We start from the raw sequence: 14,995 nt of genomic DNA on the forward strand, positions 1-14,995 counted from the left end.
CCGCGTCCGGTCACAGCCAACCCTCGTCTGCAGGAATCGCCTTCACTGACAAATCCAAAACTGGGTGTTCTGAGCTCAGTTCCCAGTTCAACAGCTGCTGCTCCGAATGTCCACGCCAAAGAGCAGGTCCTCGCTCGTCAGTGGCGTTGGAGGCGGAACGACTGGCGGTGCCGACGTCTTGACCACCGCTTCGTCATCATACCCAGCGAATCTCAGCCTCGAACTTGGCGCAACAGCAGCGCAGGCAGCGAGCGATGCCGACAGTGATGACACGGAGCTCACTGTTGTAGCTGCTGCCGCCGCGCACCGTCCAGTGCAGCGGACCTCGTCCAGCAGCCACAGTTTAGCAACCCCATCATCATTGTCATCGTCATACACACTAGGATCGAGCTTGTCTGCTGCACCCGTTTCCAACGGTGGCAGCGAGGCAGACGCTTCGCTCGTCCCAATCCAGCAGCGGCCCCGATCGCCTGCGCTCTTCCGCAAGGGCTCGCTGGCCGAGCCGGGCGCGCATCCACCGCAAATATACAATGGCAGCCAGTCACAGTCGTCGCAGTCACAGTCGCAGGCACAGTCACAGTCACAGACGCAGATGCATATGCCGACGGTGCCGTACAAGGCTCACGCACCTGCCGCGGTCAAGCGCGCCGAATCCGTCCAAGGCGATGATGCGGTGCCGACGGGCCTGCAGACTCCATCAATCGTGCTGAATGCACCCGTCGAGTCGCCGCTCTTTGTCCGGCGGGAAGAGCACCACGCATCCGCGAGTGCGTTCCAGCAGCCCGCTCAGACGGCCTTGTCGAGCTCCTCGCGGGCAGCAACCAGCTCGTTGCTCACGGCAGACGTCATGGCTGGAGAGCTGGATGCGCAAGAGTACATTCCTTCGTCCTCCGTGTCCTCCGACGCAGAGTCTGTTGCTCGATCATCGGATGATGATGGCGCCGAGAGCGAGTCCGATCTGTCCGAAGGCATCATCAGCGGTAGTAGCCTCAGCGACCCGGCGTTGAGCTCCAGTCCGAGTGTTGCAGCTATTGGCGCCCCGCCAGGACGAGGGGCTGCATTGTCCAGTGCTCGCGGCGCACGCAGATTGGACAGCTCTACCGGTCTGCCAACCGTTCAAACGCCTGTCGCTGCCAACCGCCAGGTTTCCCAACTCAAGGCGGCGATGGGGGCGGCCGCAAGCCCTGCAATGAGCATTGACGAAAGCTTCCGCCGCGATCAAAGCAACGATTCGCTCATCAACGGAGATGACCGAGCCGCCGACGAGGACGAGTCGGAAGCACTGGCGCGCGTCTCGATTGGAAACATGTTCAAAAGCTTCCGCGAGCCCAAGCTGCAGAAGGTTTCAAGATCGACCTTCCTAGCTGCCCTCGCCTCCAATGGCATTCTTGAGGACGATCCACGACTCCAATCCGTCATTGCAAGCATGCGCAAATTCGACGATCTGATGGATTACGAGCAATTTTCCCAGGCCATCTGGCCAGAGCATCGCTTTCTCTGCGAGATTCTCCAAGGTAAGACCTGCATGCTGATAGATGCTGACAGGGACAGCTGCGAGACTTGTGCTGCGCTCAACTTTGGGCGTTCCGTTGTTCGTTCGCTTGTGCTTTTTGGGCAGGCAACCTTGCCATCCCTGATTTCGAGTACTTTCGACAAGAGGTAAGCGCACCTCAGCAACCGCTCGCAGTAGTTTCAAGCATCGGGCAAGTAGTTGGGCTGACAGACCCTTTGTTTTTTTTTTTAACTGTGGTTGATCGTGTCGTCCGACATAGATCTGCGACATTTTCGAAACTACCAAACGATTCACGAGTGGTAATGTGGCGTCGTACATTCCACAACTAGCTCGAGTCAATCCTGAACAATACGGTACGCAATTGGAGCATTGCCAACGTGTTGTCGGATTCTCGCTGACGCCCCGCGTGTTCTTTCATGGTTGGTTGCTTGAACATTTGTCAGCTGCTGCCATTTGCACCATTGACGGACAACGCTTTGCTGTGGGCGACACCAAAGCCGAGTTTTGCGTGCAGTCCTGCTCGAAGCCAATCAGCTATGCTCTTGCATTGGAGGAGCGTGGGCACGACAAGGTGCACCAGCATGTCGGGCGCGAGCCGTCCGGAGTGCGGTTTAATGAGCTCACGCTCAACCACGAGCACAAGCCGCACAACCCCATGATCAACTCTGGCGCCATCATGACCTGCTCTTTGATCCAACCCGAGATGGACATGGCGGATGTGAGTATAAAGCAACAGCTCTGGTTTTGAGATTGACTTTCGCCCCCCCCCACCTCTCTCTCTCTCACTCCACCGGCCACACATTGACAGAGATTTACATATGTTGTCGAAAAGTGGACGGCAATGGCTGGCGGTGGCCGTATTGGGTTTAGCAATGCGACATATCTGTCGGAGCGGCAAACCGCCGATCGAAATTTTGCCCTGGCCTATTTCATGGTACGACTAGATGAGAGCTTGCAACAGTTTGGATGCACGCTTTTTTGCACCCTCTGCGCCTGGCATGGCGAACAGGATTTGTGGCTCACCATTGGTGGTGGTGTTGTATTCCTCTGGCATTGACAGCGCGAAAATCACGGCTTTCCGGTTGAGGTGGAAAAAAACCTCACAGAAATCCTCGAGTTTTATTTCCAGTGCTGTTCTCTTGAATGCAACGTTCAGACCCTTTCCGTCATTGCGGGAACACTGGCCAATGGCGGAATTTGTCCAATCACCAACGAGCAAGTGCTGCGTCCCGAGACTGTCCGCGCCGTCCTCTCCATGATGTATTCATGTGGCACGTATGACTTTTCTGGCGAGTTTGCATTCAAAATTGGCATCCCTGCCAAGTCAGGCGTGGCAGGCGCCTTGATGGTGGTCGTTCCAAACATTATGGTAATTCCAGCACACGCGACTCTGAATGAATGCTAGCAAGTTGTTAACTCGTTGTTTTTTTCACTTTTAACTTGTTGTCTTGCATCCCAAAAAAAAAACAGGGCTTGTGTATATGGTCGCCGCGTCTCGACAAGTTGGGCAATAGTGTGCGAGGCATTGAGTTTTGCAAAGAGTTGTGCAATCGCTTCAATTTCCACAACTTTGACGAGTCCGTTCACGCCCGTAAGTGGCCGACTCTGCCTCACGGAGCGTGTTTGAGGTGATGCATGCGTGTTTGGTTTTGCTCACCAATCAACTTAACTCTACTTCTCAGGAGGGAAAATCGATCCACGGCTCCCAAAAAATCACCAACGACATCGCCAAATGATTGAGCTGTGTTTTGCTGCCAGTCAAGGTGATCTGAGCGCAATCCGACGTGCTCTGCAGAAGGGTGGCGGGCTCAATGAATGTGACTACGACGGCCGGACGCCGCTCCATCTTGCCGCGTCGGAAGGACACACTCGCGTCGTCAAGTATCTGTTCCAGCACGGTGCGCACATCAACCCAATGGACAGATGGGGCAATACGCCACTTGACGACGCAAAGCGCGAGCAGCGAGTGGATGTCGTCGAGCTCCTGTTCGATAATGGTGCTCTAACGGGTGCTGAGCTGATGGAGCGACACGCACAGCAGCAGCAAGTTGTGCCTGGCGGTACGCAATAAACGGAATTTGTTGGCATACCATACAGTGTTTGATGTGATTTTCTGTGTCTCTTGTTCTTCTTCTTCAAGTTTCTGTTTTTACTTCGTAACAGCTTTGACGCACAATCCAACCGCAAAAGCTGACCAAACAACCATCCAACTATTCACTCATTCATAAACTCATTGGGGGAATGGACGCTTGGCTGGGACAGCGTCGTTTTGGGAGAATGCGCCAAGTAGTTGACATGCGTAGTCTGCGTTGCTGTTTTGCCAATCGCCTGCATTGCCGCGACGCGTTGTTCAGGCGTCAGATTGGCAAGGCTGTGTAATAGACTAGCTTCACGTGCGGCGTTTAGCACTGCAACGATGGATGGGGTTGCCTGTGTAGAGGCAGGGTCTGGTTTTCCGACCGCCACAGACCCAGTGGATGCCTGAGGCTTGTTGGATGTCACAGGATGGGGGGAATACGGTATCCTGGAGCCCAACCACGCCTGAACATTGGCTTCCTGGTTGGCTGGAAGGAACGTATCGTAAGACGTAGACCCAACCGAGCGCTCATGGTCGTCGGCACCCGCGTGAAACTCAAACGCTCGATCGGGAACGCTTTGCTGGCCAGAGTTGTTGGTGAAAGGAGGCAGAGGATACTCTGAGCGCTGACGCTCTCTTTGAAGAATTAATTGTAAGCGCTCTGAAATGATAAGACCCATGATATCTGCAGCCAAGTTCAGCAGGGGGGGGGGGCAGAGGAAATGAGCGCAATCAAGCGAAACCGTACATACATCTCGTGCGTCAACCCTACCAGCCGGACTTGTGTTTGCGCCAGAGGCAGAAATAATGTCGTCCAAATGCACCACATTTTCCGCAAGCTATCTCAAGCAAGTGGCACGAAAAAGTCAACAAAACCGCAACGCGCCACACTCACTGTTCACGCACAAAACGCAATTCCATCTGTGCCTACGTACCTCAAGACAACGCATCACCGGTTTTGTCATGCCATATTCATTGATGGGCGACGGAGGCGGCAGGACAGCGGCAACAGCGTCGCGGAGCACGTATTCTCGAAAATTTTGCACATCAAACCTCCAGCAGGTAATTTTGGCATCTTGATCAAATGTAGCTTGAAACTGACCATTGAAAGTCACCTGTTTTCAGTACAGTACAGGAAGTACAGTACAGTACAGTACAGTACAGTGCATGTTGAGCACACCAGTCGGATCAACTTCTTGCCCCCCCCCCCAACAAAAAAAAAAAAATCCGCTGTGAAGCAACAACCTGCGTCGTCTTGTCAAACCCATGAAGGAGAGAGGCAACGTTCGATTCCAAGAGGACAGGCGCCTTCGAGGAATCGCGAGGTAACTCTCGCGGGGTTTTCATCAACAATGCGAGCTCGGTGATGCCGCTGTCAAAATGAGCCTTGTAGAATCGCGGTAAAAGCGCGGCTGGAAAGTCTGTGGTGTCCGTGAGTCAATGCGGACGCAATATCGTCAATACCAGACATGACTGCTTACCAAACGAGCGCGTCGTACCATCCACACTATTCCACAACGAGTATTGAATGATTGCGTCTGTCGCAAAGAACTCGGTTGTAAACTGCTGCCACCATCCCAACGAATTCTGTCACACCCAACAAATAAACACATGAGATCAAGATAAGTTTCTTCATGGAACAGCTCAAAGTATGTGTGAAAAAGTGTGCGAAAACAGGCGTAGCCAAAACAAGCAAAAAGACACAGACAGATTTTACTCACAAGGCGGTTGTGATTGAGCAACTCGTTCATTTGCAGCATTCGAGCTAGGCAGCGTCCTGAGGACATGTACATTGCAGCTGGAGCGACGGGGACGGGGACGGGTGTCGTCATCATCCCTCGCGACAGCGACAGTGCACTTAGTGAAGTGGAGTCGGGCAACCTGGCGCCTTGGACTGCTGGCGTCTGCTGTGCTTGTGACTGGGGCGTGGCTGAAGTTGTGCTTGTAGTGCTAGTCGTTGTAGTGGTATTGGTTGTGGTCGTGCTGCTGCTGGGTAGTTGCTGCTTGTCCTGAGGTTGCAGTTGCTTGAGCATCGTCGCCGACCACTCGAGCTGCAGGCGCTGCTGCTTGGCTGCGTGTCCTGCTGCCGCCTGTGCTGCTGCGGTTGCTGCTGCCGCTGTCTGTCTGCCTAGGTACGGCTGGGGGAAGGCAGAGTCGAATGCAGTGTCCATGGTGATCCCTCCAACACAACACTCACGGATGCTCAGAATGGACTGACTTTTATGGTGTGCAGCATTTTGGGACATTGAGAAATTTAACAACGAAACGATCCAGACCTGGATTCGAAAAAGGCGTTGGAGCATCGGCCATCTATGGTTGTCAGAGGTATCCGACATGAAGCCATTCGAATCGCACTGTATGGCTCGACATGCTTGGCTGAATTTCAACCGTCCAACCGTCGCGCATTTGTCGGATGATGGGATGACTCGCCGGACTGATCGTCAAAAGCTCCGTGGTCGAATCGACGAATGTCGGCTTCGCAGCACACTCGTATCGAACGGCATTTGTCGCATCTCGAATAATCAGATCGAAAACGTTATTCGTCGTGTCGTCGGGAAGTATTTTTCTGTCACGAAGCGCTTGAATGGTTTTCACACGAATCGACGCTCCATTGACGTTCCGAGGCACTGTAAGTGCCCTAGAATTGACTGGCAACTGTGTGACGTCTTGTGCGCCATGCCAGTAAGACGCTTCGTCCATAATGAGTTCGGCAATCTCGACCGGCAGGGCGGGCAGAGTCGCGAATTGATCCTTCATCTCCGGTCCGCTGATCAGCAAGTTGAACACGGTCTGAGTGTTCTCAGCAGTTTCGAAGCGCGGCAGTAAGGAGAGTGCAAGAGGGTTTATCTGGTCATCCAAACTGTGCAACAAACCAGCGAGGTACATGATCAGCAAGTATGGCCACTCCGTCAGTTTGAGCAAGTTTGCCCGAGCAACAATGGCGCTCATACGTAAGTGAACGCCTGCAGTTGACTGTCTGCGCCTTCCTAAGCGACTGAACACCTGCATCGCCAATGAAATTGTTGCGTAGACTATCTCGCAACGGGTGAGCAGAAAGACAACATGGCGAGGTATGGCTGGCCCCTGACGCAGTCTCCCAGACCACCAAAACTTACAGCAACCTACCTGAGTGTAGTCATCGTCTGAGTGACTTTGAGTGCTTCAGCAATCGCCTGCGCTCCAGCGTCGCCAATCTGATTGTAACTCAAACTGTCCATCCCCCCTCCAATGGTGAGCCATCTTTCTGTCATGAATCACCCACTCATATGCATCAGATGCCATACTCGAGATTAGTCAGCGTCGTGTTTACTTTGAGTGCATCAGCAATCTCGCGCGTTCCAACGTCGCCAATCAGATTCCTCCGCAACCTGTCCACATCTCCTCCATCAGTAAGCCGCTCTTCCTGTCTCTACTTGATCACCCACACATATGCATCAGATGCCTTACGTAAGATCTGTCAGCGTACTGTTCACATGGAGTGCCTCAGCAAGGGCCTGTGCTCCAGCATCGCCAATCTGATTCAATTCCAGACTGTTCATCCTCACCATCAGTTAGCTCTGAATACCCTCGACTGGATCACCCACTCACAGGTATCAGCCAAAGTAAGTTGCATTACCCGAGCCTCGTCAGCGTCTTGTTCACTCTGAGTGCCTCAGCGATCGCCTGCGCTCCAGCATGGCCGATCTGATTCGATTCCAGACTGTTCATCCTCACCATCAGTGAGCACACTGAATGTCTTTGCTAAATCACCACTCCATGCATTTGTAAAAGCGATATGCTTTACATGAGCTCTTTAAGCCTCGTGTTCGCTTTGAGTGCCTCGGCAATCGCCTGCGCTCCAATAACGCCAAAGGAATTCCAACCCACACTGTTCCTCTTTCCGTGAGCACTCTGAATAGCATCTGCGGAAACTCATTCGCTTGCACCCATCAGTAAAAGAAAGATGCCTTACTCGAGCGACGTCAGTGTCGTGCTCACGTTGAGCACCTCAGCAATCGCCTGCGCTCCAATCCCATTGCAAAGCAGACTGTCATCCCTTTCATCGGTGAGCAGTCGAATGTCCTCAGCCGGATCACCCACTCGTATGCATCAGATGCCTTACTTGAGATAAGTCAACGTCTTGTTCACTTTGAGTGTCTCTGCAATTGCCTGCGTTCCAGTATCACGAATCCGATTGCTTGACAGACTATCCATCCCCTCCAAAGTGAGTTCTCTGAATGCCTCGACTGAATCATCCACTCACATGCACCAATCAAAGCGAGATGCCCTACTCGAGATAAGTCAACGTCTTGTTCACTCTGAGCGCCCCAGCGATGGCTTGCGCTCCAGCAGGTTCAATCTGATTGCCATATAGACTTTCCGTCCCGTCGAATAGTGAGCTGGCTTACGTCTTCTGTTGAGTCGCTCGTTCTCATGCATCAATCGCCCACTCGCATGCATCAGACTGAAATGACTCACTCAACCTTGGTCAGCGTCTTGTTTATTTGGAGCATCTCGGCAATCGCCTCAGCTCCACCGTCACCAATCCGATTCGCACTCAGGCTGTCCGTCCCCTCCATCAGTGAGCACTCGTAATGCCCTGCACTGAAATCATCCACTCACATCATCAGTACTGGTGATCTGACGTACTGGAGCTCAGTCAGCCTGGTGTTCACTTTGAGAGTCTCGGCGATTGCGCGCGCTCCAGCATCGTCAATCTGGTTGCAACTCAGCCTGTCCATCCCCTCCATCAGTGAGCACTCTTCGTGTCCATCTGCGTAATTACCCACTCGGATGCATCAGTCAAGGTGCGATGCCTTACTTGAGCAAGGTCGCCGTGGTGTTCAGGCTGAGTGCTTCAGCAATCGCCTGAGCTTCAGCACTGCCAGTCTGACGGCTGAACAGACTGTTTCTCCATTTCGTCAGCACGCGGAAGGTCGCACTTTCCAATACATACGGCTTTCTCTTACTCGAGCGAGCGACTCTGAGAATTCGTGACGAGGTCATACCCCCTTTGCTGGCTCTCAGTCATTGGTCGATCCAGCACCATTGAAGCAACTGTACAACAAAGAAACCCAAATACTCCCAAAAACAAACAAAAACGACAACTGACCTGAACATTATCGAAAGGGAGAAAATCATGCAAGGGTTGGTTTCGGTCGACAGGTTTTCAATTGACATCCATGCACGCTGTTTTCCATGACGTTTCTGCGGGAGTAGATCGCACGGCATTCGAACGCTCGCTGGAAACGTTGTGCGACCTATGTTTCGATGTTTCTTGGAAATGTAGCCCATCAAATTTCAATCCCAAAACTTTGCACGTCGTCCCTAAACCACAGAAGCAATCTTACATTTTAAAACATCAACGTTAATTTCGATCTGAGCAGCTCATTCCTCATTTTTTTCTTTTTCTTTTTCTTCAATCCAAATGCGTTGTGCCGCTGTTTTGGTTGTCGTGGCTGCGCTCGCTGCATTCGCGTCGGCTGCGCCGCTCAAGATGCACGTCTCTGGCCAGCGCTTTGCTGACGAGGACAACCGCGAGCGCTTCTTCCACGGCATGAACGTCGTCAACAAGGTCTGTTCCCCCTTTCCTTTCGCTCTGCTCCCCTGTTGCTGCAGTGCTCCAGCGCAGACGGGCTTCCTGTGAAACAAAAAAAAAAAAAAAAAAAAAAAAATCAAAAAATCAAACACAATAAAACAAAACAAGATAAAATCAAAACACAAAATAACTGACAGCTGCCTTGATGCTTGTTTTGAACGTGCCGTACGTGCCAGTGATTGACCACTTTGATGTCAACTTTAGCTTCTCGCAGGAGGACGTCGACGTCCTCACCGGCTTTGGCCTCAACGTTATCCGGTAAGCACACTCACCTCACAAAAAAAAAAAAAAAAAAAAAAATCGCCAAATTTGCGCAAGCCACAAGAGTGATTGAAGCTTTTATTGCTCAATACTGTGTCTGCAGCGTGCCGATCGAATGCGCGTGTATGTGTGTAGTGTGTGATTGTTATTGTGCGTCGCTGGAGGGAGCGAATGGCTGGGAGTGGATCGGGTGAGCGGCTGCATGGTGCCTTTTGAGCCTATTGAGCCGATCCACAAAAAAAAAAAAAAAAAAAGCGCGGATCGGCCGACTCTACGCTGGCCCAAAGGATCAGGGGGGGGGGGAAAGGAGTCTTACTCTACTTTGCAATATGAAAGGAGAAGGCGCGACAGAGCTTGAGAGAGAGCGAGAGACGGACAGAGAGACGGACAGAGAGACGGACAGGAACAGGTGTGCAAAATGAATTGATAACTTTTTTTTTTTTTTTTTTTTTTTTTTGCCGGCCTTGTGATATCCCACTTCGCTGCACATTTGTTCAACATTTTGACAATGGCCATTGTTTCAGTTGAGCTGATTTGGTCGCTCCCGTTTCCCATTTTTCCCCTAAAAGCAATTATTATTGTGATTTAATTTTTGGTGATTGGAGTCAATCTCGAGAGAGTGGAGGGAGCATAAGGGCATATGCCCTCGCGTCACCACTCGACCGAAGACAATCAAAGAATCCCCGCCTTGATGGCTCACCGGGTTACACGTTATTGTCATGTTTTTTTTTATTTGGACTTGTCTGCTGCAACAGCTTGAGCATCATGATGGACGGCGCAATGCCGGCTCAGGGCGCCTTCAACGAAACGTACTTGAGCTTGATGCAAACCCTGATCGAGATTGCCGCCTCCCGCGACATGTATGTCATGATTGAGACCCACCAAGGTAAAACAACCATGCTCAGAGATGATGAAGTCAGGAAAAAAACAAAAAAAGAAAATGAAAAAGGCGGAAACTAACATCTTGCCTCTTCCTTTGTTTTTTTTTTTTCTTTTTTTTTTTTTGACGCCAGACTGCTTCTCGGCCAGCCTCTGCGGCGAGGGCTTCCCCACTTGGCTCGCTCAGATTGCCGTCGACCCCATGACCCCCGCGCTGCCTCTGCCACTGGCCGAGCCCTACGCGATCGACCCCGTTACGCACATGCCCAGCGCCGCCGATTGCGCCAAGCTCGACTGGTCTGACTACCAGTTCACTGCCGCGCAGGCCGACGCCTACCAGAAGCTGTACACTGTTGGCACCCCCGCCAACCAGGGCTTCAGCGACCACTGGCGCCGCATCGTGCAGCGCTTCAAGAACAACACGAACGTGATTGGGTACGAGCTGATCAACGAGCCCTTCGCTGGTAACATTTACAAGAACCCCGAGCTGATGATTCCGAGTGTTGCCGATCGCGTCAACCTCCAGCCCTTCTATGACAACCTGAGCAACGTCATCCGCGAGCAAGACCCCAACGCCATCATCTGGTTTGAGTCGGTGACGTGGGACGACTTTGTCCCCATGGGCTTTGAGCACCCTCCCGGCGGCTTCCAGTACTCCAACCAGTCCGTCATCAGCCTGCACTACTACTTTGGCCCCAACGTCTCGCCCATGAATCAGTTTGCTGCCCGCTACTCGGACGCTGAGCGCTACGGCACGTCGCTCGCTCTGACCGAGTTCCTCATCGACCCCAGCGACACCCCCTCGGCCCTCGAGCACATGTCCAAGACCATGGACGCCGCAGACAAGTACCAGATGAGCTGGTTTGGCTGGGATTACAAGGTCTTTGAGGACACCACCTACGGACCGTCCATCTGGTGGCCCACCAACGGCACGTACAACTGGCCCGTTGTCGAAACCGTGGCTCGCACCTACCCTCAGGCTGTTGCCGGCAAGACCTTCCACTACTCGTACGACGTTGCCACTCGCATTTTCATTCTCGAGTACTACGTCAACGCTGCATGCAAGCTGCCCACCGACATTTTCCTCGCCGAGGATGTGCACTACCAGAACGGCTACACGGTCAGCGTCAACCCCTCGAATGTGGTGACCCAGTCGTCCATCAAGAACCACGTCTACTTGACGCCCACCTCGTCCGCGAGCAACGGCAAGTTCGTGACTGTGGTGATTGGCCCCACCAAGTGATTTTTTTTTTTTCCCCCTTCTCGGATCACTTTTTGACAGTTTGCTTGATTTGAAATTACGTGCTCAGTCCGTGTCATGGTCTGATGTGACATTTGAACAAAGAATCTTTGAATGACAAGTCTCAGTCTTACAGTATGACGGCAACTTGGGTTTGGGAGACGACAACAACGTAAACAATGAGAATTAGCGTTTTGTTCATTGGGAGAAACAAACAGAGCATTTCCGAAAAAGACAGCGGGGGGGGGGGAAATAATAATGAAACAGAGCACACCATGCAACAGCTGCAGTCGTTGCAAGTGATTCTAGCTCAACGAAAAAGGACACGACACAAAAAACCAAACCAAAACCAAACCAAAACAAGAAGAACAACTAAATCGCAAAATCTTAACAACAGTGAAAAACAAAATCGTAATCGTGCTATATCACAAAATAACGTGGACGGAGTGAGGGGGGAGGGAGTGGTATGTAGGAGGTCTATCCGATTGATAGACCTTGTGGCAAAGCTCATTCTGCCATTTTTCAAGGAGTGCCGGCATCCGCGCCGGAATCATCATCCTCGACGGTGACACTGGTATCATCGTCGTTCTCAGAACCGACTCCTCGTCGCGAGGTCGCTCCTCGTGATGCAGGTGCGTGATCCGAGTGATGCGTTGGGATGAGCGTGGAAGTGGGTCGTTCACTGGCGCTGTCCTTCTCGCGAACGAGCGAGCGGAAAGAGTACATGGGCCACATGCCGAAAAACCACTGAATGGAAACAAGCACAATGTCGAAAATGAAGCTGGTGGTGGTGATGGATGGCGCTCTGGCCGAAGAGGCGCGCGATTTGGCGAGCGAGCTGGCCAGATAGAACTGGTAGCCCACGACGGCTACCATGAGAGTGCACGTCACAATAATTAACTTGAGAATGCGACGAATCAAGATGGCTCTTCGCTTGTGCAAGGTGAGGGGCACCTTGGTCGCGGCCCGTCGTCGCATGGGCTTCGGGACTGCGAGATCGAGCGTGAACGAGTAGAGATGTGTCTGAATCGGGCGCACATCCTCTGGGCGGAGGCTCGAAGTGCTGCTTCGGGTGCTCAGTGCGCCCGACCCAGCCAGGCGATCGCGCGACCTGGACGGCGTTGCACCCTCGCTCGAGCTCGCGCTTGGCGGCGCTTCGAGAGTGACTGCCTTCATCTCAATCACAGACGATGACTCGGTTGGCGATGGGTTGGATGGCGGCGATGTGGGTGCGGCCGTGTCGGTTGACTGAGACGGAGTGTAGGGTGCCAACGCCAAGAGCCGGTTGGCTTCGCGTGTGTGACGGACAATCAAGAGCCCGAAAAACAGGGCAACGCAAAGCCAGGCGAGCTCGATCAAGCCGAGCAAAATGAAGCGCACCAGCTGTACAGCCCAGGCGTCCAGCAGTCCATACGCGATGGACAAGGCCGGCAAAACAGTCCATGCAAGCAGCATGGAGACTCGCTGCAGCCACGAAACGATGAGTTTCAGCGTAAAGTGTTCCTCGCCCCACAAAACGATGCGAAACCAGGAGAAGGCGACCGCGATTCTGGTGAACAACGGACAAGCACAGCAAGCAGATTGAAAAACAGCAAAAACCTGAGTCAGTGCAGCTGCTTTTGGCATTCAAGATCAAGCGTTGCCTTATTTTGGGAGTGGGTTTGAGGTGAGAATTCGCAAACCGAAAAACACCCGCCAGCTCCAGATCCTCCCTCCGTCCCTCGCACGTCTGCACACACTCACACTATATCTTGTCCTCTTAAGCGACACCGCTCATTCGTTCGTTCCTTGGAGGGACGAGCCTGTTTGCGTTTTGGTTTTTTTCGGTTGCTATTCAAACAGCAGTAATGGTTTTTTTTTGTGTGTGTGTGTGTTTTTGTGTGTGATCTCCGATCTTGACCCAGACGACCACCTCACCATGGAGGCAGTCCAGGATGGCACAAACAATGCGGAACAGCAACGTCATTGCCAACCACGCAGCAACAACGGGTGGAACGAGCGATAGAGCGTGATTCGAAAGAAAGAACAAGAACAAGAACGAAAAAAAAAAAAAAAAAAAACCTTATTCTCGCTATGATTTTCTTTGATCGAAATCTTGTTGTGATCTTGGATCGAATACAAAAAAGAACAAAAAAAAAAAAAGAAAAAAAAAAGAAAATAAAGGACAAATTGCGCAAATTAGCAGGAAGATGCAAAGGACTGTTGGAAACGACGCACAAAGAGCGAAAAGAAAGAGAAGAAGAAGAAGAAGGAGAAGAGACAGGGCAGAGGAGGAGGAGGGGGGGGGGGCGAGGGCGAGGGATGGCATGGAAAAAAAGGGGGAAACGTCGCTTGGTGACGCCGAGGGTCGGAGAACCCGTCTACTTACAAACTGGTGATGCAGGCGGTCGTCTGGAGTCCACTCGCGACACCTTCGACGAGAGACATGCTGTCCTTGTAGCCAAAGAGGTCGGGAATGCGGATGATGAGCATGAGGCCGTTGAAGACGGCCATCTCGGTGACGAGCTGCTGCAGGCCCCATGGATCAAAGCCAAAGCGGCGGACGAGGCGGAAGGTCTGCACCGACCCCAGCACCAGCTCCAGCGCAGCGAGCGCAGCAAAGACAATCCACACGGCCGTGTACGCCCCGCCAAACCACTCGGCGTACGTCTGGTCGCACGCAGGCGCTGGCGTGTACGGGTACGGGCAGGTGTTGTTGCTCGGCATGGTCCTTTTTTTTTTTTTTTTTTTTTTTTTTTTTTGCGAGCTGCTTCGCTTGTCGGTGGAGTTAGAAGCGAGAACGAGAAGGGTGGAGCCGCCGGGTTGAGCAACCACGCGTGATGAGGCTTGTTGTTGAGCCGAAACCTCAGGAGGAGCCCAGCAGCCTGCCGCGGGGGGGGGACTAGAAACAAAAAGGAAAGCCAACGTCCAAGCTGCAAACCGAAAAAAAAAATGTGTCAACCTTGCTCTTCTTCTTTGTTGGTTTTGACTGAGGTTTTGAAGGATTTAAGACTGAGAGAGAGAGAGGAGTGCGAGGGGAAATAGCGGTACAAGGAGAGAAAGAGAGAGCGAGAGAGAGCGAGAGAGGAGAGAAGGCAATCGGAGGCGAAAGAAAAAGGGGAAGGGAGGAGGGAGGGAGGGAGGAGGAGGAGGAGGAGGGAGGAGCGTGCTTGCGGTAGTTGTAGAGAATCGCACAAAAAATACTTTATTTGTTGCTTGTTGTTGTTGTTGTCGCTTGGAATGGATCGGAGCTAGCTTGGATTGGTGCTTGGGTTCGAGGGGAGGCTGTGTGTGTGTGTGGCAGGATGAAGAAATGGATAGATTGGCTTTGATCGAGCAGGAAGCACAGATGGAAGAAGATCCGAAATGGAGGTTCACAAAAAAGAACGTGAAAAAGCGGGTAACATGCGGAATCCAGTCGATCGGATTTTCACACGATTTCCCACCGTTGGGCGATTTTGTTTTGTT

The 14,995-nt window shown here is 52.3% G+C and overlaps 5 protein-coding genes across 5 annotated transcripts; 2 read left to right on the plus strand and 3 right to left on the minus strand.

Annotated features, from left to right (window-relative positions):
- The first annotated feature begins 38 nt into the window (after positions 1-38).
- Positions 39-3,666, plus strand: CAOG_04228 (glutaminase). The gene is made up of 8 exons (XM_004348003.2): positions 39-1,514; positions 1,619-1,659; positions 1,773-1,866; positions 1,957-2,231; positions 2,322-2,447; positions 2,574-2,882; positions 2,984-3,104; positions 3,196-3,666. The coding sequence occupies exons 1-8, from the start codon at positions 107-109 to the stop codon at positions 3,582-3,584; spliced, it is 2,763 nt and encodes a 920-aa protein (XP_004348053.2). The 5' UTR covers positions 39-106; the 3' UTR covers positions 3,585-3,666.
- CAOG_04229 (hypothetical protein) lies at positions 3,639-5,795 on the minus strand. The gene is made up of 6 exons (XM_004348004.2): positions 5,312-5,795; positions 5,072-5,177; positions 4,836-5,011; positions 4,526-4,705; positions 4,363-4,429; positions 3,639-4,275 (listed from the first exon to the last, which is right to left on the minus strand). The coding sequence occupies exons 1-6, from the start codon at positions 5,759-5,761 to the stop codon at positions 3,728-3,730; spliced, it is 1,527 nt and encodes a 508-aa protein (XP_004348054.1). The 5' UTR covers positions 5,762-5,795; the 3' UTR covers positions 3,639-3,727.
- On the minus strand, positions 5,796-8,690 carry CAOG_04230 (hypothetical protein; the record flags this gene model as incomplete). The annotated part of the gene is made up of 12 exons (XM_004348005.2): positions 5,796-6,450; positions 6,542-6,622; positions 6,717-6,800; positions 6,875-6,958; positions 7,038-7,121; positions 7,207-7,290; positions 7,375-7,458; positions 7,543-7,617; positions 7,693-7,776; positions 8,220-8,303; positions 8,392-8,475; positions 8,683-8,690. The coding sequence occupies 12 exons, from the start codon at positions 8,688-8,690 to the stop codon at positions 5,910-5,912; spliced, it is 1,377 nt and encodes a 458-aa protein (XP_004348055.2). The 3' UTR covers positions 5,796-5,909.
- Positions 8,691-8,997: 307 nt separating this feature from the next.
- CAOG_04231 (endoglycoceramidase) lies at positions 8,998-11,551 on the plus strand (the record flags this gene model as incomplete). Its single annotated transcript, XM_004348006.2, has 4 exons — positions 8,998-9,148; positions 9,306-9,426; positions 10,185-10,315; positions 10,443-11,551. The coding sequence occupies 4 exons, from the start codon at positions 8,998-9,000 to the stop codon at positions 11,549-11,551; spliced, it is 1,512 nt and encodes a 503-aa protein (XP_004348056.2).
- Positions 11,552-11,624: 73 nt separating this feature from the next.
- On the minus strand, positions 11,625-14,537 carry CAOG_04232 (hypothetical protein). Its single transcript, XM_004348007.2, has 2 exons — positions 13,917-14,537; positions 11,625-13,097 (listed from the first exon to the last, which is right to left on the minus strand). The coding sequence occupies exons 1-2, from the start codon at positions 14,252-14,254 to the stop codon at positions 12,071-12,073; spliced, it is 1,365 nt and encodes a 454-aa protein (XP_004348057.1). The 5' UTR covers positions 14,255-14,537; the 3' UTR covers positions 11,625-12,070.
- Between the last annotated feature and the right edge of the window lie 458 nt (positions 14,538-14,995).

The sequence above is a fragment of the Capsaspora owczarzaki genome, assembly GCF_000151315.2.
Source record: "Capsaspora owczarzaki ATCC 30864 unplaced genomic scaffold supercont2.6, whole genome shotgun sequence".
Classification (NCBI taxonomy): domain Eukaryota; class Filasterea; order Ministeriida; family Capsasporidae; genus Capsaspora; species Capsaspora owczarzaki.